Below are 27,846 nucleotides of genomic sequence, written 5' to 3'. Positions count from 1 at the left end.
ACTAACCTAGCAATTTCATGTTTATCAGTGTGAAAACAGATACATCGCAGTGTGGAACAAGACATTAAATGTCATTGTGCTCTTGAGCAAGACACAAACCCAGGATGCTTCATGGGATTATCCCTGTATTAAGTGTATTTTAAGTTTTTATATTTTGCTAAATGACATCCTTCTGCTATATTACACCCCTTGCAGAGCGTCGACGAAACTGCGCTTTGACTCCTCTAGCTACTAGCCAGCAGCACAATCAGGCATTCTTTCTCCCGCCCACTTACGCCGTCTCCGTTTACTCCTGGACCCAATCTTGGACCATCACAGTTCTGAAGAGGAGCTGGAGCGCATCGCAGGAGCCACTGGGGCCGAGGGGGGTCGAAAGTGGCACAGACATGGAGACATGAGCAGCGCCTCTAGTGACGAGGAGGTGAAGGACCTGTGTGGGCCGAATGAATCGTCGGCTGGACCTCGCTTGAGTGCCACATCTCCCAGCCCTGTTCTCTTCAGCTCCTCTCCTCCTCGAGCTCTCAAGCCTTCCCACACCCCAGCTCGCCTTCCTGTCCGGCCCATCATTCTCAGCCACTTTGAACAACCTTCCATGCCTTACTGGCGGCACCGGCCCGCTTACACAGGGGAACCAGGTCGCCCCAGCTTGGACTTGGAGAAAATGCAGCAGGTAAGAGACACTCATTTTCCCTGAAGTTCTCACTTAGCCAACAAGAAACTTTGTGATTTTGCAAGAGATAACATCACCATCTTTTGTTGGTCCTTGTGCATCATATTCTATAACCCTATATATGCATGCTCAACCTTCCCTTAAAAGCAGAGGAAAGTACAAAGGTTGATAAGAATGTGGAAGAAATGATTCCTAAAATTAGTCACTAAAAATGGTCCTAATAGTATAATCGCATGTGATTACTCGCATATCTCAGCAAAAAGGCTCAAGAAATGGATGTGGGAAGAGCATAGAGCATGGGGGTTGGAAGGGGGTCAAATTCACTCAACAGAGCTACAACATGCTTGCTGTGTCCAAATGGATGAACTGGGGACAAAGACAAACAGGTGTGAAGAGTTTGCTAATCAGATTTGGATATTATCAAAAAACATTATTGCTTTGAGACATACAGCAAATGGCTGTACAAACTATGAACAAATTACACAGATCAGTTTAAAGGGATATTCCACCTAAAAGTATTGGACTTTCTTTCTTTTTTGCAACACAAACTGAGATTTTTAGAAAAACAATCCAGGCCTGTATAATGCAGATAGAAGGAACCCTCAAAGTTAACGCTTCAAAAACCATTAAAACGAATGATGCAAAGCGATAAGTGCGTGTGAGAAAAATACTCATACTGACAAAAATTAGTACACTGTGCAAGCATGTTGTGAAAATCGCACAAGAGAAGTGATAGTGCGTTTACATTACACGTTTACATCATGTTTCGCAACTTGCTGATGTTTACGTCAAGCATAAATTCATAGGACAGTTTGCTGGAAGCAATTGTTCATAGTTTAAAAGGTTTCAAATATTTGTATTTTTTCACACAAAAAATTATAAAAAGGTATTTAGAGACTTAAGTCACACTTAAAATGTGCAAATATCATTGCGTTAGAAACAGTAGTAAATTAAATGGCTTTTTTATTTTTTCAAATAATTTATTAGCAGAACATTTTGCAGAAGTTTAGATTTTAAATTATAAAACAATAGATACTTTTCTATTAAGGAGAAGCTATATGGACACTTTTTGTTTCTCCGAAAGTATGGAAAACTCTGGTTAATAGGAAACCTTGTATGATTTTGAGGGGAATTGACTACATATAACCATCAAAAAGACCTTTTGTCCAGTCATTGTGAAAATGCCTTGGAAAAAAAAGTTAGTTCTTCTTAAATACTTTAATTCCAAAGACCATCTTAGATTCTGATGTAAAATCTCTTCAGAATACTGTTTCTGACCAACAGTTCTTGTTGACTCAATGGCTGAGTTTGAAAACAATGCAGGACAAATGCACACAACTATACTTACTCAGACAACTCCATGTGCTCCAGGGCTTTGTGCCCGCCACCTCCAGAGAGAAAGAGAGGATGACAGATGTCAGCCCCCCTCCCTCACTTTAAACAAAAGCCCAATAGAGTGAATCTGCGAGTGAATGAAAGAGCAAAGTAGGACAAGTAAACCTAGTAGTTTTGTCTTCAGGTGTTCAAATATACTGGCCAGATTGTGCAGAGTGGAAAAAAGATACATGGAGACAGAAAGAGCAAAAAAGCGAGAACAGAGAGAGAGGGGCCGAATGTAGATGGCTGGGTGGACCATATGACCCTTGGAGTGCAGTGTGTGTGTGTGTGTGTGCTTGGTCAAGTGGAATGGGAAAAACAATATGGTAGACTATTCAAGTTAGCTGCTAAAAGACCATTTTGCTTTCATTTTTAAAAATCAGATCCATTTTTAACCACAAAATAGCAAGTCTTATCAGCATTATAGCCTGAAGTTGTAAACGTGAAATAATCCATGTCCAGCCTCACTCCTCTATGTATCGCACGTTTAATTATATACGACAGCTGTTATGTTAATATGTTGTGCTACATTTGGCCAAGAGTCGTGTTAGTTTTTCATTATTAATCCTTACCAACTAATCCATTCCTGCACATATGCAGTTACTTTATATCTCAAATGCAGGGGTCCAGCTATTGTTTGAGTGAAATGAATGGTTTGTCTGACAGATGTCTAAATGCTGCCCTCCATGGTTGAGTGAGCTTGGCAAACATTATCTCCTTTTTTGGGAACTTTGAAACGAGGCCGAGCTCATTTCAAACTCCACTTGGGCTTTAACCATGGCTGCCTTCCAGTCACGCAGATCTGGACAAATTTGACAATTCCTGTTTTTTTTTTTTTTTTTACTGGGATTTTCCCTTGTAGAACAAAGACACTGCTTGAAATGTGCATTAATCTTCCTATAGGTTTTTCTCATAGATTTATTATTACCAGTATATACAAGCTTTGAAGAAAGTTTTTACTGTAATGAAAAACCCTGTTTGTAATATGATGTTTTTAATTAATCTCTAAAGAAACAGAGGGTTATTTCAATCATTATTAATGATGGGTTGTCGTTGTGTATGACATTCTTTGTTTTGCGGAAAAGAAAAAAAAAAGTTTTGCAGTATGTTCATGCTGATTTATTTATTTTTTTTCCACACAACAAAACCATTCAGAGTGAATGAGATTTGAAGTTCAAGACAATCAGTAATTTTAAATTTATTTGTTTATGAAAAGGAATATGATACATGAGTCTTTCGGACTACTTTTAAACTGCCTTTTTAAATTGTAAAACTGATACTTAATGTAGCCTGAACATTCTGCTAAACATCCCCTTTTTTGTTCTACAAAATAAATATTGTCACACAGTTTGAAATGAGGGAAAATAATATAGACATTGCATGTTTTTTATCATAAAAGTTTTGTATGAGGATCACTGATTTTTTTTTTGGTGTGTGTAATGGACAGCTTAGACTCCTAAGTCCTAAGTACACTGTTTTTAAAATGAACTGTAAAGAAACAGAGTTAACCTCTGATCTTGAGTCACCAGGCTTCAATTTAGCACTGACAGTAGAGTTCTGGGTAAGAAAAGCAAACACATTTCCATGGTTGTCCTGAGGGGGCGGCCCACAGGATGTTTTGCTTTGTTACATAAAAGAGTCATTAGTTTTGGTAGCCACAGTGGCCCAGAGCTTCCAGGGCTCTTCCAGAACAGCTCAAGGGCAAAAAAGCAGTAAATGTTTATACTTACAATAAGAAAACTTGTTCCTCATTGTGCTGTTGTGTGGAGTTTGGCTTTGTATAGACTTACGGAAGGTTTATGTCATTCCTTTTAACCGCAATTTCTCCTTTCTGCTTTTTGTTTCAGAAAATGCTTCTAAAAAAGAACTGTGGAGGGAAAACAAGGACTATCAAGATTCGGGTGAGTGTGTCAAAAAGAAAAAAAGAAAGTGGCCCCCAAAAAAGTATTCAGTTAAACCAAAGTGTCATCTGTTATAAAGAATGATTGCGTGAGCACACTTTTCAAAAAGCTGACAAAGAATATGTGTGCAATTTAAAAAACAATGTATTTGAACATTATCTGGTTCTCAAACCTTGTACAACATGCTCATAATTAAATATGGATATTTTTTTTTTTTTTATGGTTAAACAAGACAGACAGACAGAGATAGATAGATAGATAGATAGATATTTTTGTTATCTAATGCAGTGACATTCAACCTTATGTATCTAAATACTTTTTGGGGTCACTGTTTGTTAGAAAACTTAAGCAATGTTTATTTAGCTGGCATTTTATAAATAGTTACGTTTATGCAAAAAGTAAATTATTTGGAAATGTTTTTCTAGTCTTGGGTCAGTAAAACAGTAGTAGCATGATTTCTTTGAATGAGAGTGGTTAGATTGCTTTATAAAACACTGACATGTGAGCATGCCTTGTTTCGGCGGTGCAGTGGAGCATGGCCAAAGTGCACCCGCTGACCCTCATAGCCATGGCCGTGGACTCCGGGTGTTTCTTTGGCACTCGTCACACTGGTCCAGAAGGCCCGAGCTCAATGATGCCAGTGTGTGACGTCATTATGAGCTCGGCACCTTTTGGACTGCAGAACAGTGACTCCTGCTTGCCTCCTCCTGCCTTGCATGGCACAGGAACTGGAACACTCTTGGGCAACCCTGGCTGCAGACCAGGCTGCTGGAGTCAGAGAAATGAATTAGAAACACAATCTGTGTCACCACTTAGGGGCCCCTTTCAGAAAAAAAAAAAAAAGTGGTAATACCATTTTTAAATACCACAGCTTTCTCATATTTACAGAATGTTACCGCACTAAAATGTTATAATTAATTTAAAAAAAAAAAATAATAATAATAATAGAATGTTCTATTTATAAAATAATTGTTGCGTAATTGTCTTTCTCTCTACTGAACATCCAGAAACCTCCATTTGATCTGTAGGAGATTGGATGACCGTTTTTATTAGATTAATGGAAAGAGGTGAGGAGAGGAGCTAGGGATGAAAAGAGAGAGGGAGAAGGAATTGTGTGTGTGTTAGGATGAAGTCATTTTCCATTTATAGAGTGCCGGCTGTTGCAGGATCTACAGTCATAGAGAGAAAGATGTTCATCGCTTCACTCCTCCGCTGTGTTGTTGTTTTCAACTTTCTTTCGCTCCTCCCACTCTCTTTTCCTTGGCCTTTTGTCCTTGATTGTTGACTCTATATTGTCAGATTATGTATATCTATTTGATCAGACACGCTCAAAAAAAATCCTCCTTGGGTGGCCACATCTTCTCTTCTATTCAGGCTCTCTGTTTCTTTTCCTTGTCCGCCACTTTCGCCCGAAGCTTATTATAGTTTAGTGTTTTCAAATTTATTATTTTAATATTATTTTCAAATTTTAATTTCAATATAATTTTAGAAGCTTTTAGCAATGGTCGATGAATGATTTGAGAATTCAACATAACATGAGTCAGTTATTCACATCTTTAAAAAAGCATAACCTTTTGTATTTAAAGTCTTTAATGTGAATGCAGCAATGAAATCTGCCAAATATTCCACAAAACATGCTTTTACACCAGTGATGTTCAGTGTACTTCCCATTTCTCATTTTAACTTTTTTAGTCCAGTATACATTTTTGTTTGTGTTGATGTTTCTGGGTTAAAGGCACATGGGAAAGCATGGGACATACCTTATGCTTGGAACAAGCAATCAACACCATGATACATTTGTATGGTTATATCAACATACTTTTGCTGCAAGATATGCTGGGATGGGCTCCAGCACTCCCTGTGACCCTACTAGGATTATAGGTTATAAAAAATAGATGGATATTAACATAGTCGTTATTAGTCACATCAAAGTCTAATTATGTGCTTTTCCGCACCACAATAACTGATCATTAGTCAGTAAATCTTAAAAAAAAAAAAAAAACGTGGAATGATGGTCACGGCTCAGTTAAAATGAGAACAAAAAACAAAAACAGGCTTACTCGCAGATCATGTATATTTTGATTTGAGCAAGACTGGAAATTGATTTGTTTTTTTACTCTGTAATTTTTCTATCCATTGATATTTTCAAGCCAATTTGTAGATTTGCGAAAATTATAACCTTATCACTTTCATAGGGTCTCGAACTAAACATAGTGCTAAGTAGACATGGATTCCTCTCACGTAACATCTGTTCTGTATTTCCGCTTTAAAATTAAACCACTGTCACTGTTGGATAGTGTCACGTAGTGATTTACACACAGCCAGTGGAAAACAAGACACACCAATGGTTGTGATGATACAGAAACAGAACCATTTGAGACTAGCACATATTTTAGCTTTTAAACCACGATTTACATTCTGACAGAGCAGCCTTATTGTGGCAGTGATGCTTCAAGATTGGTAAAACTGTGTCCAAACCCACGTATGCTATATAGAATGCAGAACAAATTATGCTTGAGCAGTAGTATGTCTGAATCTTTGGTTTTCATGAAACGGTCAAATACTTGGATGGTTTACTATTATACATCCAATGGATATTTTACTATCTAGTGAGACCATGGGAGAGAAGTCATGAATAGCAATGAAGTGATGTCAACATGGCAGATGTAGTATGTTCGGATTGCATTCATACTACACACACGCATACTATATAGAACAACAGTTGCGAAGTAAATTCCTTATCAAATAACTACTCATACAGTATGTATTTTTGGACGCAGCTCTTGTATCTGCAAAATCACATGCTACACTACAGTATATCACAAATTTCAGGAATGAATGTCTTCTCCCAAACTAGGCCTGAAAGTTCTCCATGTGAAGATTTATAGATGGATATGATCAATTTGAACTCTAAAGCCCTTCTGCAAAAGACAAGTGTAATTATTCAGCTCCATTTAGTTTTTTTTAAATTAGTTTTTAAAATTAGTTGATTGTGACAGTCACAAAGTGAAGTTCATCAATTATAAAAAAAAAAAAAAATGTTGTAAATAAACATTATTGAATTAGTAAATAAAACATGGACGAAAATACTATTTCAATGTTTCTACTTCAGAATTTGACATTTAATTCAGTGTGTTACTTGCAGCTTGTTTTAATTAATTGTGAAAATATGATTTCTGAGTAAATATTGTTTTTGCAAAAAAATTTTTTCTGTGTATAAGACAATAATGTCATTGAATTGCAAAGTTAGTGACATTATCCAGCTCTACTCTCAACTGATTGAGAATTAAACAATAAATCATGGTTAAATCTATAATATTACTGAATATTAATTGTCTTTTATCCCCCTAACCCCCTAAGTCATACTTTTTTTTGTTTTATTTTTATCTCATTAATTTAACTTTGTAAAAATGTATTTCAATCAGTAGTTTTTGTCTTTTAGTTCTAATATGTGACCCTGGACCACAAAACCAGTCTTAAGTCGCTGGGGTATATTTGTAGCAATAGCCAAAAATACATTGTAAGGGTCAAAATTATCGATATCTTTTTAATGCTAAAAATCATTAGGATATTAAGTAAAGATCATGTTCCATGAAGATATTTTGTAAATTTCTTACTGTAAATATCTCAAAACTTCATTTTTGACTAGTAATATGCATTGCTAAGAACTCCATTTGGACAATTTTAAAGGTGATTTTCTCAGTATTTTGATTTTTTTTGCACCCTCAGATTCCAGATTTTCAAATAGTTGTATCTCGGCCAAATATTGTCCGATCCTAACAAACCATACATCGATGGAACGCTTATTTATCAGCTTTCAGGTTATGTATAAATCTCAATTTTGAAAAATTGACACTTAAGACCGGTTTTGTGGTCCACGGTCACATATACAAAAGTAACACTATAATAATCAGTGTTGGGCAAGCTACTTGGAAAATCTAGTGAGCTAAGCTAGCATTAAATGAAGCTTCACTACACTGAATGCGTATGCACCTGTATTTGCATGGGTATGCTTAATTTAGACCAACCGCTGTAAACCATAAAGAAGAAGAAGTCACCGTCATACCCAAGTATTTCTGTTGGCTACACAGGTCTGTGTATGGTGGTGGCACCACTTACAGGATCAGTGACCCTTAGCTGTTGTATTTCCGATTTGAGCTTGAGCTTCAGAAATGTTAGGGAAAATGTCGCTTTTGTGGACGCTACCGCACTACTTAATCAACAAAAGAGCTTTGTTTCTGAAAAGCTATTTGATTCAGAAAACAGCGGCGCTACCACCACGCCATTGGGAAATGCAGTTAAGCTAGTAGTGTACTACTTGTAGTGATGCTACTGCCCAACGCTGATAATAATAATTCTCTTCCACTCACTCTCCACTTTCTGTCCATTCCCAACTGCACATGTAGTGGTTGGGCCCCTCGTTTTATCTCAGAGGCCCTGTCTCTCTGCTGGCCACGCTCCAGGTGAGCGCTAGAGATGGAGAGGGAAGCGGCTATCTGGGGGCCTGTTAGGGAAGAGGGAAAATCATCATGGGGGTTTGAGGTCTGGGACATGACCAGAGAGTATGAGGGCTCAGAAACAAGAAAGCAATGAACCAAAGAAGGAGAGAGAAAAAAGTCATTGGTGGATGGAGCCAGAGAAGACAAACAGTCTCATCGCCTGGATGAGTTTTGGTCCAAACTTGTTGACAAGACAGATGTTAGGGGTTGAGGGGTTAATTCTTTCCCATGTATAAGGGGTATAGTGTGTCGTATAATGTTTTAAAAATATTATGTGGTCTTGAAATGTACTCTGAAAGCCTGACCTATTTGTTATAATTAGTTTATAATAATTAGTCTTCCTACAATTGCAGGTATTTGTCAGCCTAGACACGCAGAGCTATTTAAACTTAAAAATAAAGAACTGTGTTTGATAGTTTGTCATTTGCTGTTAGGAATGCATGGATGAAACCAGTTTAAAATGATTAAACATAAAACATTGCTTCCTGAAGGGAGATTCATGGAAAACAGCTGCATACAGAAAGTAAATGGAATTATGTTGCACTGCAATGAAACCCTGAGGCCACCTCTTTTTATTTTGATGAAGTGTTGATCTGGCCCCTTGATAGTTTGAAAACCTCAAACAGAGTGGCTATTTGACAGGAAAAGAGCTTAACCTTGTGGTACATGCCTATATATCTTTTGTGAGTTGTGCAGTTTAAGCCAGGCTAGATTTAGCTGGCCATATGTGAAACATATTAACTTCTTCTTTTATTCCCCAAGACAGGAACTCCTCCTTTCTCTGGGTCTTTCAGGTTTTTGCTCATTTGGTTTTACTCAGGTTTTGTTTTTAAGATCATTTCGGTCATGTAAGCCAGAGATGATACACTAGAGGAACATTTTAGACAATGTTCACCGTCTTACTGTAGTACATGCAAGTTAAAGTTGGATGGAATTCAACAGACAAAAATGGCAAGAAAACAGTTACTTAGTGGCTTAATATTAATGCATTATTTGGTCACTTATTTGTATGATTAGTCAGATTTAATCTTTTTATTTTATATGTGTTGCATCCAAATTTAGAATTTTAATACTGAAACAAAATCAGTATGTAAGATCTAGAATGTAGAATCTTTAATAACAAAATAATAATAAAAAAGTTATGCATAAATGAATGAATAAAAATACAAAATGCGTTTCCTGTTGTACTGGAAATGCAGTCTGGAATACTGACTTTATTGAAAGTAAATTCAACATTATTCCACCAAAAATCTATAAATCAGAGTAGACTTGGATAGAAAATCCAAGATCCTGCAGATCTGTTGAACAACTACATAGATGTCACAATGGGTTTTGCAAACCAGCCATGCTTTGTGATCGGCCATAAACTCAGATAAAAGAACAGGGTCAGTTAAATGGTTGTGGATATGATTACAGTAAAGACAGATGCCAGAGACATCTAGCATACAAGCTTAAAGTGATGATGGTTGGGCTGACAGTTAGGCAAATTGATTGGAATGGACTGCTTATGCAAAAATCGCTATAGTATTCTTCCATAGCAAATGAGGTTGTAGTCATATTTCTAATAAGCATCAATTACAAGTAATTACACTGTGTATATATGTATGTGTATATATATACACATACACACACACACACACACACACACACACACATATATACATATATATATATATATATATATATATATATGTATGTGTGTATATATATATATATATATATATATATATATATATATATATATATATATATATATATATATATATATATATATACACACACACACACACACACACACACACACACACACACACACACACACACACACACATATATATATATATATATATATATATATATATATATATATATATATATATATATATATATATATACGATAGAATTCTGATATCAATGATATCTGTGTATAGCTGATCAACAGATCTCCATGATTTTCATCAATTCTATCCAAGTTTACCTGGATTTGCAGATTTTCGGTGTGGGATAATGCTGAATGTACATTCAATAAAGTGTAACATATCCTCAATATTTAATTTTGTGATTAATTTGTAGATGATCCGTACGGACCAGACCCCACGGTTCGGCACGCATGTGATTCGCGGGTTAACTGTTAAGTTTAAACATCATAGAGTGAAAGTTTATCATTTGCACGGGTTTTGTCTTGCCAATTTACCCATTCAAACAATTTTAAATCATTCAAGCAAAAGAGAACACGCGCGCTGTTTTTTACCGCTGCAGCACGCACCCGAAGCGAGCACACGCAGAGAGAGAGAGAGGCGATTCAGACAGATCGATTCCTCTTTCACTTCTCTTTGAACGGAAACGTACACACAAAGTTATGTTAAAATACCCGTTTTGATAAGTATTCTGGTAAACACAGTCGGTTATGTCTTAAGTTGAACCGAAACAGCTTAGAAAGAAACCAGATGTGTGTGTCAGTATTAGGTACATTTGGTCTTAAAGAGACAGCAGCCTATAAATTAAATACCTACTTCTGTCTGCTATATTTAACTTATGCAGTGAAGAACACTATTTTGTTATTTTACAATTAATTATTACATTCTGCACCTGAATACTAGTGTTACTGACTTTATTAGTTGTACTCATCTACACTGTAAAAAAAAAAAAAAATTGAGCGAACTTTTGAGTTTGCTCAACTTATTTTTGTGGGAGATTCTCAAATTTTTGTTGTATGAACTTAAAACGACAAGTTGAGAAAACTCATAAATCTGCTTCTTAATTTTAAGTTGGCTCAACTTACTTAACTCTTGTAATTTGTGTAATTGTTCTTGTTTTATTACTGACTTTATTAGTTCAGCTAGTAGTTTTTGCTGTGGTATATAAGTACTTAAAAAAATGAAAAGCAAACTTTTCCATAATATGATCCGAACCGTGAGTTTTGTGATCCGTTGCACCACTACAAATTACACTGCATTGCATGGCCGCGGGAACTAGGGGTGCTGAGGGTGCTGCAGCACCCCCTGCCGCAGGGCCGGGTCTGAGATTTTCCTTTTGCCCCTCGATCATCCCCAAGATACTTAATTGTTGTGATTATTTATTAAACTGACCAGAAATATATAGCCTAGTGCGGCTGTATTTTTCTTGCGCGCCGCGCGTCCCTGCATCTCCGCCTCACACTGACAGAATTTCATGTGAATGTTCATGTAATATTACCGTAATTTTACATTCCGACTTGTAAAAACCAATTACGTCCTCATCCTTTTTATGAGCTGTTTTCCGAAGCTTTCTCGTTTCTCAAAACGGCCACCGTCAATAAGCACTGCTCTTTAATTGCGCTCAAACCACTGCAGTCTAATCTGTAGCCTACTGTAATCTATTAACTACGCACATCATAACGTTTTAGGCAAGTAAGCTATCCATATTATGACAAAATATTTTAATAAGACTGAATTTGAATTTAACCTGATCACGTTTAATAAAAAGACATTTTAAGTTTAATCATAACGCGCATGTCCACTATTATTCAAACAACGAACAGATTATACAGCGATCAAAGAACATTTACATTGTCAAAGAATACTGAAGTTTGATTGTAAAACGTTATCATCAGTGATGTTGTCTGCAGTGTATAATGAATTAATCTCTTACATCGCACTAGGTAGGCTACATCTGCGTTTCTGATGAGAGATTTCGATAAAGTGCATTGACCAAAAAAATATGTTCCCGCGGCTATGCTGCATTGGACCGGAAGTTGTGGTGGCCACTCAGGCCTTCTTGCAAACGCCACCCTCAGCTCAGACCGACACAAAGTGGTGCTCAAGAGCACCCTTCTGAATCATAAAATGACAAAGAGTAGCTCTTAAATTCTTTGTGTTACTTCATGGCCACTCACTAATAAATCAAATCCAGTTTATTTCCATTTCAGCTTGCAGTCGCCTTTATACCCTTTTTTTGTTACTTGTGGTTTCCTCACAGAACCTGAGTGGTGGTCGTCACGCACCCCGATACTCCTATGATCCATCCATCTTCGCTTTCCGCCCTCTGAGCAACGCTCCACCCTGCAGCCCCCTGCTCCCAGCCGAGGAACCTCCATGTGCTTGAGGGAAAGGACTGGAAACTCGCAGAGACAAAACATCACACATTTGTGGACCAAAAATTCCCAACATAAAGACAATGTATGCTTGCATTGCTTTTATTTTGCAGGATATTAGTGTGAACAAAGGCCCTGTGATAAGGCCTGTTGACAAAACAGGAAGTGTGATCAGGGCCAGAATGTAGGAGAGGAATGAGGAGACGGCAACCTTTTGCCTTTAGCCGTCTCATCCTCTCTATCTCTCAGGAAACCCACTTAGAACTTATTATAATGACAAGGCCATGACCACTGCGCTATCTATAAAACCACAACCAAATGGTTTGGTCTTTCTGATGTGTTTAACAGGAGGAGTGAGGAGTGATTGGTCAGTGGTTCGTAGATAACGTCTCATGATTGGGCCACATGGTTATGTTGAGACCATTGGATTTGAGAGTAAAATGTAAGACCACATTTAGGTTGCGTTTGGTTTACACAGCAAAATGTGATGAGAGACAATCAGTTTGATGCCAGAATGGGCCTTAATTCATTTTTGATAAAGAGTTTTTTGATCTGTAAACAGTGTAAACTGGAAAGCTAACAATCAGATACAATCACAGCACAGGCCAGATATTCCAAGTCATTGTTCAACATCAGATGTTATGTAAGTCTGACCATAACAATGCATCAGTAATCAGAGCTGATTATCTGATGTGTATTCCAAAGTAATTAAATCTTAAGCGAAGAACGAGAAAAAAACAAAACACTATACTAGATTCTTTCAACATCATATATTAAACATGCGCCTTACTATGTAGCATACTCAGCACTATGTACTTAAATACAATGACTTTTACCATCAAGTGACACTTTGACACTGTTTAAACACACCAGGTATGAAATCATACACACAGTGGCTGAATTGAATACTAGCGTACTGCATCCTGCAAAATACACACTGTATACTGTGTACTATTTGGGAAAAAAAAAAAGAAAAAAGTTTGCATTCATTTCTGGGGGGAAAAAAATATTTTTATTAATCACACTGGAAATAGAGGGTTAAGTCGAACAGTGTACTGTGAGAGATAGTATTTTTTCAGAAAATGTGCATACTGTTCACACTATACAAACAACATACAGCAGAAATAGTAAGATGAGTATGCTAGTATACCATTCCAAACATAGCCTATGTGTTATCCTTCTGATGTGTAGAAAATGAAGTACAGAACTCGACATGTGATCTTAAATATGGACAGCAGGAATCCTATCCATGCAGTATATTTCAGAACCAATCCTTCTGAGGATTTTGATTGTGGATGTAATGTATTTAGCAGCATACTTCAATACTTTTTACTGAATGTAAACTGCAGTTGTAACCCGTGTAAGGGTCAATAAGCTAGGCCAACCAGAGGTGAACAATAAGGACAATTATTCGTAGTTGTTGCATAAGTTTCACCTAGGTGTTAACGTGTATCTATGTGAAACAAATACAATATTTTTTGAAATATAGCTATAGGGGCATATAGTGCAGTACATGCTTGCAACATGTGAAAATTTGTCCTTTTCTGTCTCTATGCCTCAAGTGAGGGGAATAAATATTTCTTCCCAGTTTGTGTCGTTACTTTACTTGAAACACTCAAATATATATACAGTATAATAAATTATTTTTTAATGGTCATGATATGCAAGTAAAGAAAAAAAAAGGTGTATATATATATATATATATATATATATACATATACATACATACATATATATATTGTTTGTTTGTTTGTTTGTTTGTTTTTATTTTAAAATTATTTAGATATAGGGCTTAATGACTGACCAAAAGATGTTTTGTAGAAGTAGTTTGATCTTATTTATAAAAATACGTGATATTTCATAATAAAGATGATTATTATTTTTTTTTTTAAGTTTTCAACTTATTTTGGCATAATACCGGTTAAATGCTCTAAATTTCTGGCCACAAAAAGGTTTGGAATTTTGCGAATGTGTAAATAAAGTGATTATGTTCTCAAATGGGCTACTCTGAGATGCTATACTTGTATATACTATTTCAGAAAATTACACCCTTTTATTTGATAATCACACTAAGCTGTATCACAATTTCCATTTGATTTATTATTATTATTATTTATTTTTTCTTTTTTACAGTTGTGCAGACCCATTTTTTTATTTTTTATTAATTAATTAACTTTTCACTAACTTTTGGAAACCTTGGCTCAATTGCGAATGATGCATAAGTAAGGGGCATCTAAATGTTCGTGTCTCATTTCACCCTGATTACATAAACATGCTTCACAAAAGCCACTTCACACTCTCATGAGAGTTGTTTCTTGATGTAATAAGATGTTTGTGTGAAGGTTGTGTTATTTTTTACTGTGAATGTGCGTGTGCCGGGCGATAAGAGAGTCTGCCAACATTGCAGGTTCCATATCCACCCTAAAGGAGCATTCTCATTCCAGCGTGGGCTGATTCCACAGGCCTATCTGTGCCAGATCCCAAACAGAGCAATAAGCTGTGTGTTTGTGTTCAGGGAACCAGAGAGTGACGTCAGTGCCCGGCTATGATGAGGGGCTGAAGGAAGTAAGCCAGGAATGAAGACATCAAGATGGGTGTGTGCAGCCTGATTAGAAGATACTCTAGAATATGGTTCAATCAGATGCCTTTCAAATCCAGTTTCCTGTAGGATAAGCAGTATGTACACATTTAGTTTGGAATTTGGAATGGGTATAGTTAGCAAATGGCACATTCGTAAAATACCATGCAAAGTGATATAAAGCAGTTGAGTTGAAATAGCATTTGCAAACCCCATTCAATTCATAGTTTTAAACATTAGCATGTTTTGTCAGCTGAACGGTTGGCCTGTTGACCACACTGAACTCTTACGTCTCACAACTTGCTGGGAAAACAACTTAAACATCCTTGAATATAGTCTGATAAAATTGCTTATAACATTTTCCATACTGCAATATATAATGTTGTAAACAGCACAGCTTAGGAATATATATATATTGTTTTGCATTTTATTTTATATTTCAACCTTCAAATACCATAGGAATTTTTCTTGCCCTTTTTAAGTACACTTTGTAATATACTATTTTAAAATACATTTTGGCTAAATGCAAAATGTATTTTAAAAATGTACTTTGCACAGTATAGATAATGGTAAAAAAAAAAAAAAAAGCAGTATAAAATATCAGTAATTAAAGTATAAGTAATGATATATATATATATATATATATATATATATATATATATATATATATATATATATATATATATATATATATATATATATATATATATATATATATATATATATACACAGTGAGGAAAATAAGTATTTGAACACCCTGCTATTTTGCAAGTTCTCCCACTTAGAAATCATGGAGGGTCTGAAATTGTCATCGTGGGTGCATGTCCACTGTGAGAGACATAATCTAAAAAAAAATCCAGAAATCACAATGTATGATTTTTAACTATTTATTTGTATGATACAGCTGCAAATAAGTATTTGAACACCTGAGAAAATCAATGTTAATATTTGGTACAGTAGCCTTTGTTTGCAATTACAGAGGTCAAAGCGTTTCCTGTAGTTTTCACCAGGTTTGCACACACTGCAGGAGGGATTTTGGCCCACTCCTCCACACAGATCTTCTCTAGATCAGTCAGGTTTCTGGCCTGTCGCTGAGAAACACGGAGTTTGAGCTCCCTCAAAGATTCTCTATTGGGTTTAGGTCTGGAGACTGGCTAGGCCACGCCAGAACCTTGATATGCTTCTTACAGAGCCACTCCTTGGTTATCCTGGCTGTGTGCTTGGTCATTGTCATGTTGGAAGACCCAGCCTCGACCCATCTTCAATGCTCTAACTGAGGGAAGGAGGTTGTTCCCCAAAATCTCGCAATACATGGCCCCGGTCATCCTCTCCTTAATACAGTGCAGTCGCCTGTCCCATGTGCAGAAAAACACCCCCAAAGCATGATGCTACCACCCCATGCTTCACAGTAGGGATGGTGTTCTTGGGATGGTACTCATCATTCTTCTTCCTCCAAACACGTTTAGTGGAATTATGACCAAAAGTTCTATTTTGGTCTCATCTGACCACATGACTTTCTCCCATGACTCCTCTGGATCATCCAAATGGTCATTGGCAAACTTAAGTCAGGCCTGGTTTAAGCAGGGGAACCTTCCGTGCCATGCATGATTTCAAACCATGACGCCTTAGTGTATTACCAACAGTAACCTTGGAAACGGTGGTCCCAGCTCTTTTCAGGTCATTGACCAGCTCCTCCCGTGTAGTTCTGGGCTGATTTCTCACCTTTCTTAGGATCATTGAGACCCCACGAGGTGAGATCTTGCATGGAGCCCCAGTCCGAGGGAGATTGACAGTCATGTTTAGCTTCTTCCATTTTCTAATGATTGCTCCAACAGTGGACCTTTTTCACCAAGCTGCTTGGCAATTTCCCGTAGCCCTTTCCAGCCTTGTGGAGGTGTACAATTTTGTCTCTAGTGTCTTTGGACAGCTCTTTGGTCTTGGCCATGTTAGTAGTTGGATTCTTACTGATTGTATGGGGTGGACAGGTGTCTTTATGCAGCTAACGACCTCAAACAGGTGCATCTAATTTAGGATAATAAATGGAGTGGAGGTGGACATTTTAAAGGCAGACTAACAGGTCTTTGAGGGTCAGAATTCTAGCTGATAGACAGGTGTTCAAATACTTATTTGCAGCTGTATCATACAAATAAATAGTTAAAAAAACCATACATTGTGATTTCTGGATTTTTTTTTTTAGATTATGTCTCTCACAGTGGACATGCACCTACGATGACAATTTCAGACCCCTCCATGATTTCTAAGTGGGAGAACTTGCAAAATAGCAGGGTGTTCAAATACTTATTTTCCTCACTGTATATATCAGTCAGGTCAATATATATTTGGACACAGGCACAATTTGTATTACTTTAGCTGCTGACCAAAACGTATTCGAGTTACAGTTATATAATTAATAGGGGCTTAAAGTGCACACTCTGAGCTTTAATTTGAGGGTATTCTCATCACAATTGGAGGAATTATAGCTCTTTGATATGAAGACTTCACCAGATCAAATACAGAGGGTTCATTCACCACAAGGTGCAAACAAGGCCAGATTAGACTGCCAAAAAACATCTAAAAAAGACAGACCACTTCTGGAAAAGCATTCTTTGGATGGCTGAAATTAAAGATCAACCTGTACCAGAATGACAGGAAGAAAAAGTATGGCGAAGGCTTGTAACAACTCATGGTCCAAAGCAAACAACTTCATCTGTGAAACATGTTGGAGCAGTGTGAAGGCATGAGCATGCATGGCTTCCAGTGGCACTGGGTTACTAGTGTTTATTGATGACGTGACAGATGACAGAAGCAGCCGGATTAATTCTGAAGTATAGAGATATGCTGTCTGCCCAGATTCAGTCAAATGGGCAAAGCTGATTGGGCGGTGCATCATAATACAAATGGACAACATACTGCAAGCAACCCAGGAGTTTTTGAAGGTAAAAAAAATGGAATATTCTGCAATGGCTAAGTCGGTCTCCTGATCTCAACCCGATTGAGCATGCATTTCACTTGTTAAAGACAAAACTAAACGCAGAAAGACCCACAAACAAACAACAACTGAAGTCAGCTGCAGAAAAGGCCTGGCAAAGCATCACAAAGAAGGAAACCCAGTCTCTGGTGATGTCCATGAGGCAGTCATTGCCTTATTGCATTAATCAAATATTTACATTTACGTTTAGTCATTTAGCAGATGCTTTTATCCAAAGCAACTTACAAATGAGGACAATGGAAGCAATCAAAATCAACAAAAGAGCAATGATATGCAAGTGCTATAAACAAGTCTGTTAGCTTAACGCAGTACACGTAGGAGTTTTTTTTTTTTTTTTAATTAAAATAATAAAAGAAAACAGAATAGTCAAATAGAGCAAGCTTGTTAGAGGCCTTTTTTGCATATATTATTGTTTATTATTATTAATTAATAATAGATAATGTAAAAAACATGATAACTTCATTTAAGTAAGTATTCTGGTGGGTTTGGTGCTGCTTCATTTTGCCAGTGGGTTAAACTGAGTGTATCCAGAGACATGCCTGAACATGCCTTAATGTTGCCTTGAACATGTTTTTTAAAATAATTAAAATAATTTTTTTTTTTTCTTAAATGAACAAGCTTGTAACAATATTACTTACAATTTAATTATTATTATTTTTTTAATTTACTTCATAAGAATCAGAAAAGTTTGACAGAAAAGAAAGAAAGAAAACACATGTCCCATGACCTGAAGAGCAACATTTTTAGAATTACACTAAAGGGCTTTTTACTTGCTAAAATTATAAACTATTAAATCACAAGGCATGTAAATTGTGTACAACAGGTTTTTCAGAAAGCATTTGATATTTTTGATCATTTAGAGGCCATAGAAATTTGCTTAGAAAATATGATAAAGTAGGCTTTACAGGGTTAACTTAAAATACCCCAAACACTCAACACAAGACCCTAAGTTGATGAGACACAGAGTAAATATTTATTTTACAAAATATAAGTAACAAAATACACATTCATGGTCTCCAAACAATGGAGAAATCAAAAGCACTAAAAGGGTTGGATAAACAGACCAGTGCGTAGTAGCGAATGCGGGGGGCCTAATCCATCCTTGGACACGCCAACACACGCTCGCACATCACCAACACTGAGTCACTCTTCATTAATATCAAGAGAAGTGAATACGCACATAAATAACGTACACGGAGCTCACTCTCACTCCCTTTCTTGCTAACACACACACACACACACACACAGACTGATTCATTAACAGCTTGCTCCAAATCCTAGAATGCCAAGCAAGTGTCCAGATGGCTGGTAAAGCCGCCTCTCTCTCTGAGGAGGCATCGTTAGCAGTCAACAGAACCGCGTCCAACAGGAGCTCTCGCCACTCACGTCCATACGGAGCGTGGCCACTCAGCCAAACTGAGGAGGGAGTCCGCCGTTGTTTCGAGAATGACCCAGAACAGCGGATTGAGTGGTCAATGAGCTCGCTTAAGCCTGTTAAAATGATCCCAGAACAGTAAACTGTGGGTAGAGATTTGGCAACAACAGAAGTGCTTAAACATAACACACAAGACCGACATTACATTGGCATGATGCATTTGAAGAAAATATAACGTCAAATGAAATACATTTCAAATTACAGCCGAACAGAAATTCCAAAATATTAGGAAATTATATTGTTTGCCCATGAAAACAACCCTGAAAATAGAATAATCTTTTCCCCAACCTTAAAGGGTTACTCCAACCCAAAATGAAAATTTTGTCATTAATCACTTACCCCCATGTCGTTCCAAACCCGTAAAAGCTTCGTTCACCTTCGGAACACAATTTACGATATTTTGGATGAAAACGAAGACGAATGAAGCTTTTACAGGTTTGGAATGACACGGGGGTAAGTGATTAATGACAACATTTTCATTTTGGGTTGGAGTAACCCTATAAGCTACCTCCACTCGAAAATCCTTGGTTTCACACCAGGTGTGGAAAATGGATGTGTTTTAATGAAAACACGGCAAAAGAGAGTGAAAATCTGTCACAGGACCAAACAGTTTCCATTAACAAGTGCTAGAAACGTCTTAATTAAACATCTGTCAAAAAGTTCACTGTTTGGAAATGAAGTACAGAGAAGGGAAAAAATGATGTATCTGTCCACTCCCAAGGGCTAAGATGAACGTTTGGGTTGATTCCATTCCTGATCTTTCCTTCCTGTATTCAGTATCCATACTTATCGTTCAGATGTGTCCGACCATCACCTGTCTGACCTGTTTACAACAGACACATGGGATAAAATGATCTCTGTGTTTCACCTGCTAAACACTTCTGGTTAATGACAACATGAAATGGCATTTATTTGACTTTCATAATGAGAAAGATTTTCGAGTCAAAGAGAAAATGTAATGCAAACAGGGACATTTTTTTTATGCAGCAGGGACATTTCCTAAAGGTAAATTTTATGTGTAGATATTTATATACAAATGGATTAGCTGGCAATGAATTTGCAAGACAACATCTAAAGAGGACAGATCATACTGAAAATATACATTTCAATTAAATTCTAATGTTCTTCATGCTGTCATCAATAATGCTAAGGCGTCACAAAAAGAATTATGGGTAACGGGCAATACACTGAACAATGTCTAAAGTCTCTAATAATCTGAAAGTCTCTAAAATATGCTATCATTTAAAGGTTTGGGATCAGTTTATATATTTGAAAAAAGTCTCAGGGTCACACCAAGGCTGCATTTATTTAATTAAATATACGGTAAAAGAGTGTGATTGCGAAATATTACATTTTTTCAAAATTAACCATCTTCTATTGTAATATATATTAAAAAAGTAATTTATTCCTGTGATGCAAAGCTGCATCTTCAGCAGCCATTACTCCAGTCCTCTGCGTCAGATGATCCATTAGAAATCATTCTAATATGATGATTTGGTGCTCGAGAAATATTTGGGTGGAATCTGTGATACTTTTTTAGGTTACTTAGATAAATAGTCTTTACTGTCCCTTTTGATAAACATAATACATTCTTGTTAATTATAAATTAATTAATAAATCTCCCTGACCCCAAGCTTTTGAACAGTAGTCTACATTGAGCAAAAATGATTTCAAAGCAGATTAAAGAACACATTATATAAGACATCAAGTCTTTATCTTTTGATAAAGTCATAGATAGCCATATTTCTAATACAGTATTGTAACAAGGGCCATTTGTTAGCTTAACATGATTACAACTTAAGAACCATACCAACAAAAATGGATTCTGGCAGAAACTGGATCTCCCTCTCTCTTTTTTTCAAAGAAACAGAGAACCTTATCTTGTAATAACCTCCTGACTTTAAAATAAATTCCTCGGCTTGGAATTAATGTGTTTTCCCATAATGCAACTTCTCTAATCCCCTAAAATGTCAGAACTGTGTTTGAAGTGTCCTAAGATCAAAAGCTAACACTCACTGAAAATAATGATTAGCATTCAGTGAAAGCCTGCAAATTGAGATTAAAGGGTTCGGTGCCAAGAATGCTTGATTTCTGATGCATATTTCTAACTGCGCAAAGAAACAAGCAGTTGTTTAGGGTTTTGTTTCACAGTACAGGCAGGACTTAATTATATCACAGCCATCAGGGGTGAAGAGAGGCAGCTGTTTACCTGATGGAGGAACCCAAACGCAGTAGTCGGGGTCGTCTTCTGGGTACTGCTTAGACATGGTCACAGGAGGCTAGAAATAAAGGTAGAAATGTATAAATATCAGAGCACATGAAAACTAATTCTAGAACCTTACCGTACGTTACAGACACATTGTACTGTGCATGTTCAGATCCATACAATGATCCCAAAAGTTATTAACACACTTAAGGATCACACAAGTGTTCTACCTAGCAGAGTGATCTTGTAAAAACAGTGATAATACAACAATATTTCACAAAAGAACAGTTTTGTATGTAGTATCCAAAAAGTGTTCTGGCTAGCAGAGCTACCATGTAATTAATCATATTTGCCATGGACATATCTCGTTTGACAACTACAAAATATCTAAATACTTTTTGTCTTAATTTAGAACAGTATATCAGTAGTTTTATAAGTTGGTAACTAACACTTCTTTTTGTGAATTTTTTTTATTTTTATTTATTATTTTATTTTGGGGCTACTGTAGGTCCAAACCTCAAATGGCTTATTTATCACTTTTGTTAAATAATCATTGTGTGCATATCTTATGTCTTAAGTAGAGCTGTTTACATGTATAATGATTATTTACTACTACAATACTTACCCTGCTTGGGCCAATCATTTTCTTCTTTGTATTTGTCTTTGGAGCATTTGAGACACTGTTGTCAATTTCCTCTGTTGGGATATGAATCATAATGAAAAACAAAGTGCATCAGACATTTGTCACTGCCTTTATCCACTTAAAGGTAAAGTTAGACGCACTGATTGTAACAACATCAATGGACTAATGGAAGAAACAAGTTTTAAAACTGTCACATTTCAAAGAAATGAATACACAAAACCATACACACAGAATATGTGACTCTACCTTTTGGACGAGAGGCACTTTTCTCTTGAAGATGGGGAGACTTCTGTTTTTCATGAGATGCAACTATTTTAGCAGGCTGTTCCTCATGGTCTCCTTTAGCTAGACACAAATACATATTTTAGATAATATCTCTTACAGGCATTATGGATGAGATTTTGTCCAAAGTGGTATTTACTCTGTGTAGCACTACAATGCCGTCTTGTGGTCGTAAATAGAATTACACTACTCTGGGAATATTGTATTACAAACTATTTTGAAATTCCTAACAACGATTTCCCCCCCCACAGCACTTTTAAGGCAGTGGTTAGTTGTTTTTGTAAACGTCTAACCATTAGGGCGGTGTGTCTGAGTTTCAGCTCTGTCTGCACTGGGGTGTTCTGAGCTGGTCATCTCTGCAGACCGAATAACCTCCATATCACCATCTGTGACCACATCCTCAGTATTGGTTTTTTCCTCCTCTTCTTCTTCCTCTTCCTCACCACCAGAGGGCATTTCTTTCATGTTGAAGAGCTCAGGAGGCAGATTGGTTCGCTTTGGGGGTAACGTCTGCACATTTAGGTGAAAGAGAGAGAGAGAACTCATTACAGTGCCTAAGAATGACATATATATTACAATTATATATATTATTCCTACATAAATTTAAAAAGACTCACTCCTATAGTTCCAGTCTTCAGTTTGAATTTACTCCCTCCTTTCATGGCTCCAAACAAAGGCAGAGATAACTTCTTAGGTTTCTCAGTGTCCGTGGACTGACTACTACTAGATCAGTATTTAAAAACAAAAACACATTAAATTGAATTTTTCTGGATTCAGTTACTAGTTTAACTACATTTTAATAATCAACTTTAGGCAATCAGTTGAATTTACAAAACTTTAACAACGTAAGAATTTATTAAAATGAGTGACCTATGGTCCTGTGGTCTTTTCTTTTTTCCAGAAATTCAGTGTCTTGTTTGATTTTTGAATTTAATATAAAAAAATGGTGTAAATCCAATTAATTTAAATTTAATATCAAAAATGGTAGTGATCCAATTAATGCATAAAACATTAACAATTGAATTAATATAAAATTTTATGGCAAACAAAGTGCTGTTTACTGGTTAAATTAAAACATGCACAAAATATTGATATTTCCTAAACAATAATGAACAATTTATGACCCACTTGAAGGTAGTGGTCCCACTTCAGCAGTGGAAGAAAGAGGACATGTCATGTCGAACATTTTTTTTTTTAATCACAATTCCATGATATTTCACATTATAAAGTTATTATATAAATTAATTTTTATGACTGGATTCCACGGTTCCATCTTTGTTACCTGCATCGCAGAAATCACAGGGCCTTCCACATAAATAATTAATGTCTCGTCTTAACAGCAAAAGCTAAACTCTCAGAAAAGGATGCATCATCTGAATTCATTCTCACGATATTTATATCATGATCACAAACCCACTGCTCTACAGATTTATGCCAAAAAAGAAATCTGAATCATTCAAACTGCACATCCAGGTCTGTGAAACGATGCAGCGTAAGAGAGATGTTGCTGAGAGATACACAAATCTTCAACAGACTGCAGTAGTCAATTAGAAAACACATCTTTTGTACATTATCAACTGTGCACATGTTTTTAAACCCTTAATAAATCAGTTTCTAAATTGTCTAAAATGTTCAATTCAAATGGCCAGCTGATCTGGAGGGAACACTGAGCTCACCTGCTGGGCTGTAATGAAGGCAGCTGGGTGGGTTTGGCCAGGTCTGCTAGCTTGCGCAGTCTCTGACCTTCCTTCTTCAACTCGGCTACGTGTAAATGTAGCTTCTTTCTCTCCACTCCATCCAGAGCCACCTGACTGCGTACAGCGCTCATGAAAGCATCCAGAGGGTCCTCTGTTGAAGAACTGGAGACTCCTGAAGGAGGACAACAAACATGTAAGCTTACACATGATGAAATATGGAGGGAAATATAAAAAAAGACAATACCTTTCCCAGAAGAACTGAGCCTTTTCTCAGTCTCAGCCAGCTCTTTTTCAACCTCAGCCAGTTTGGTTAGCTAGAAAGAATACATATTACATCAGGTACAGCACACACAGGGGCATGGATAATCACCAAGGAAATATGATTCTGGTTCCATACCAGTGATTGGTACGTATCAGGACGCTCCTGAATCTTTCCAGCCTTCTTCATGCGTTCAGTCCGCTTCTTCTCCACCACTCCTGTCCGGTCAAGGAACGTGTCATCATCACTGTCATAAAAATCTTCATCTTCCCAGTTCTTCTTCTTGCGTTTGCGGGACACTGTAAAGAGACAAAACCAGAATGCTTGTAAGGGGACTATAAATACCTGCAAATTTTTTTCTTTTAAATACATTAAAAAAAAATAATTTTCCCCATTTTTACTGACCTTTCAGCATTATTACAGGTTCCTAAAGACAATTACCATTAATAACACTGACTGAATTATTTTGCTGTTACAACAAAACATTATTATTAAAGAGACTAATAATTTAAAATCAACAAACTTCTGAAATCCAATTAATTATAATCAAAAAAAAAAAAATTATATATATGTATGTATTTTTATTTTTTTGAAAAGTAAAATGGCCAAAAAAGTTAACATGGTCATTTTTTTTTTTAAGTGTTGAAATGATCTGACAGCTCCAGTCATAAATCTGTCAGTGAAGCTTTTGGTATTATTGACTGTTTGATGTCTACCGACCTGCCTCCTGTCTTAGAACACCACGGGCCTCCAGAATGCGGCAGGCCTCTAGGCAGCATTGGACTGCTGCTTCTTTCTTTTTGCCTGTGTGGGTCACTTCAGCCACCAGCTGCTTGCCCATAGCATCATCCACTGGCAACCTAAAAGACACAGAAATCAAACACAGTATTTTCAAATTCCAACTTCTATGTAAATGTCACCAAAATCACCTGTATCCTTTTTCATAAGTAATGTTCACAATTTAAGATCAACCAGTCTGTGTATTTCATTCCAATTTTGGTAGCTGGTGTTAAACTGCTAAAAATAAAAGAAAGATACAAATGCGGTTTGGTTGGAAACAGAAACCGAGTGCTTACTTAATTCTGCAGAGCCAGCTACCATGGCCTTTTTCTTCATACTCAAACTCTAGTTCTTCTCCTGAAATGAAAATAAACTGTTAAAATAACATGTTTGCCAGGTAAATTGATTCTGTATTTTCATTTGAATCAAGTTATTTTACCTTCTCTGTCATAAAAGCCCTGTAATGCCTTTTTAGGATCTTTCAAGTATGCTGCTTCCTGATCCTCCTGAAATTCTGTGGCAAAAGGATTCTCCTCATTCTCATCCTCTTCTGGCACTACCTCTTCATCTAAAAACAACAACAACAACAACAAAAACAATGTGTAAGTTCACTGAGAACAGCTAGATACAGTGGATTGAGGATCATCTGTTGTCTTTGTTACCCATTCCCCAAGAGCAGCCAGTCTCTTCTGAGGAGCTTCTCGCTGTAGCACTGGCTTCACTGTCTTCTTTCTCTTCCTCCTCATCTGAGCCATCACCCATCATCCTCTTCTCCAGCTCTTCTCTCTGTTTTCTAGCACGCTCTCTGAGCTCCGTCACTGTCAGTTCAGATTCTGCTTCTTCATCAAACTCTGGACCCTGAGAAAAGAGGGAATTCGGTATAATCAAAGCTATTATACTGAAGAGCATGAGATAAATCTATTTACGAGGTCTAATTTAAATCATAAAAGGGGCAAAATATTGGTTACGTATTATTTATCAAATTATTGTATTGAAGGATCAACCGATCTTTAGTTAATGTACATTCTGAATTTCATCAACTACCGGACAACATCGCAAAAGTTATTTATTTATTTTTTTGTAAGTTGCAAATAAAACAGACTGTTGGAGTATGTTTTACAGAAGAGAAGAAGAAGAAGAAAAAAGTCTTTCTTCTACAAAATTTCATTTTTAACAATGTGTTACTTGCTGTCTCTCATTGTAATTAATTGTGGAATTTACTTTGTTTTGGTGGCTTAACTGGTGAAATACCATCGTTACTGCAGCTATTAGCTAAAGCCACAAAACTTACCATGTTTTATGGACAAGTACAATGGCAAAACCATGGTAATCATTTAGTATCATGGTATACATAAAAACTAGACAAACATCACTTAAAAAAAATATTGAACACTGTAATATTTGTTATACTGTTTATGTATGTATGTAATTTACCGTAGAATTCTACACAATCTATTTCAGTGATTTCTTCTATCAGGTAGTAACATTTTTTAAACTCTTATTAAATACATACCTGCAAAATAAAGAGTCTTGTGCTTCCTCCAAACTTCAGAACATGTCCCACTCGTAGCCTTATGTATGTTTTAGGAGGTATTTTGTTCTTATTCACAAAAGTCCCATGAGTGCTCCCCAGATCGTAGGCATAGAAGCCGTTCTCCTCTCCTAAGACTCCGTCCTGCCCAGCTCTGCCCCGGTACTGCACCACGGCGTGATAGCGGGAGATGGACGGATGCTCCAGAGACACATCGCACACCGGCAACCGACCCACCACAAAGTAACTTCTCTGGGTCAGCGGGACCGTATCTAGGATCGCCCCGTTTTTCAGCAGCTCAAACGAGTAGCTGTTGTCAGGAACAGATCCCCACGGGGGCTCGGTGTACGGGACCGGAGGAAATTTACCTGCCGGGGGGAGCTTGGCAGGGATCTTGGGTCGGATGTCTTTTGGTTTGGGCTGGACCTTCTGTGCCTCTGATTTCTCGGATGATGGATGGTCGGACCGGTCTGTTAGAGTGTCTGTGGGTTTTGCAGATGGCTGCTGGTGTTTAGTATCAAGATCTGCGTCTTTATTCTCTGATCTGCTGCTGCTTAATTCCTCTGCGAGCTTCTTGCTTGAGTTTAATCCTCCTGATTTCTTCACAGTGAGAGATGGAGCCACAAAAATGTCCGGTTTCTTAAAAGGATCATCTGTGTTTTCATTAGTGTTGGTGATGTCCTGTTTAGTATCACTGCTTTGACCGTTCTCAGGGTCCGAGCTCTTGTCTGTTTCCATTTCAGTGTGATTATTTTCTGTCTGTTCGCTGCATTCAGACTCCATCATGCGTTCACTACGCGATATGGTGTGTTTGGTGTAACACTTTAATGATTCCGATCCTGTAGTCTATAATTTGTAATATAGATATATCTTATTTAATTTATATCAATAAATGTATAAACATATTTTAATATGGATGCATAGTAA

General features: G+C 36.8%; 2 protein-coding genes across 4 annotated transcripts in view; one reads left to right on the top strand and one right to left on the bottom strand.

The window, feature by feature from the left end:
* si:dkey-16j16.4 (uncharacterized) overlaps window positions 1-14,201 on the top strand; it is a 28,253-nt gene extending 14,052 nt beyond the window's left edge. For both annotated transcript variants that reach the window (XM_058749658.1, XM_058749659.1), the window contains exons 4-6: window positions 196-670; window positions 3,895-3,948; window positions 12,405-14,201. In XM_058749658.1, the coding sequence (XP_058605641.1) occupies window positions 395-670; window positions 3,895-3,948; window positions 12,405-12,530 (456 nt within the window). In that variant the 5' untranslated portion in view covers window positions 196-394 and the 3' untranslated portion in view covers window positions 12,531-14,201. The remainder of the gene's footprint in view (window positions 1-195; window positions 671-3,894; window positions 3,949-12,404) is intronic.
* A 5,741-nt stretch (window positions 14,202-19,942) lies between these two features.
* On the bottom strand, window positions 19,943-27,828 carry slc4a1ap (solute carrier family 4 member 1 adaptor protein). 2 transcript variants are annotated; one of them, XM_058749652.1, is made up of 14 exons: window positions 26,902-27,828; window positions 26,051-26,246; window positions 25,828-25,956; window positions 25,685-25,745; window positions 25,329-25,468; window positions 24,747-24,907; window positions 24,594-24,663; window positions 24,329-24,521; window positions 23,270-23,372; window positions 22,946-23,162; window positions 22,617-22,715; window positions 22,353-22,423; window positions 21,731-21,800; window positions 19,943-20,344 (listed from the first exon to the last, which is right to left on the bottom strand). In XM_058749652.1, exons 1-14 carry the CDS (start codon window positions 27,703-27,705, stop codon window positions 20,295-20,297), a joined length of 2,364 nt encoding a protein of 787 aa, XP_058605635.1. In that variant the 5' UTR covers window positions 27,706-27,828; the 3' UTR covers window positions 19,943-20,294. The 2 variants fall into 2 exon arrangements, with proteins under 2 accessions (XP_058605635.1, XP_058605634.1); XM_058749651.1 differs by having other exon boundaries at window positions 19,944-20,344; window positions 23,270-23,375.
* Between the last annotated feature and the right edge of the window lie 18 nt (window positions 27,829-27,846).

This window comes from Onychostoma macrolepis, chromosome 17 (genome assembly GCF_012432095.1).
Source record: "Onychostoma macrolepis isolate SWU-2019 chromosome 17, ASM1243209v1, whole genome shotgun sequence".
Lineage (NCBI taxonomy): Eukaryota > Metazoa > Chordata > Actinopteri > Cypriniformes > Cyprinidae > Onychostoma > Onychostoma macrolepis.
Note: the sequence above shows the minus strand (reverse complement) of the source record. Positions and strands in the feature narration are given on the sequence as shown.

Excerpts from the sequence above, each read along its gene's own strand:
- slc4a1ap (XM_058749651.1), bottom strand. The coding sequence starts at position 27,705 with ATGATGGAGTCTGAATGCAGCGAACAGACAGAAAATAATCACACTGAA. Across the intron at positions 25,746-25,827 it reads GGGCTTTTATGACAGAGAAG|GAGAAGAACTAGAGTTTGAG; the intron begins GTAAAATAACTT and ends TTTTCATTTCAG. Across the intron at positions 25,469-25,684 it reads AGCTGGCTCTGCAGAATTAA|GTTGCCAGTGGATGATGCTA; the intron begins GTAAGCACTCGG and ends TGTGTCTTTTAG.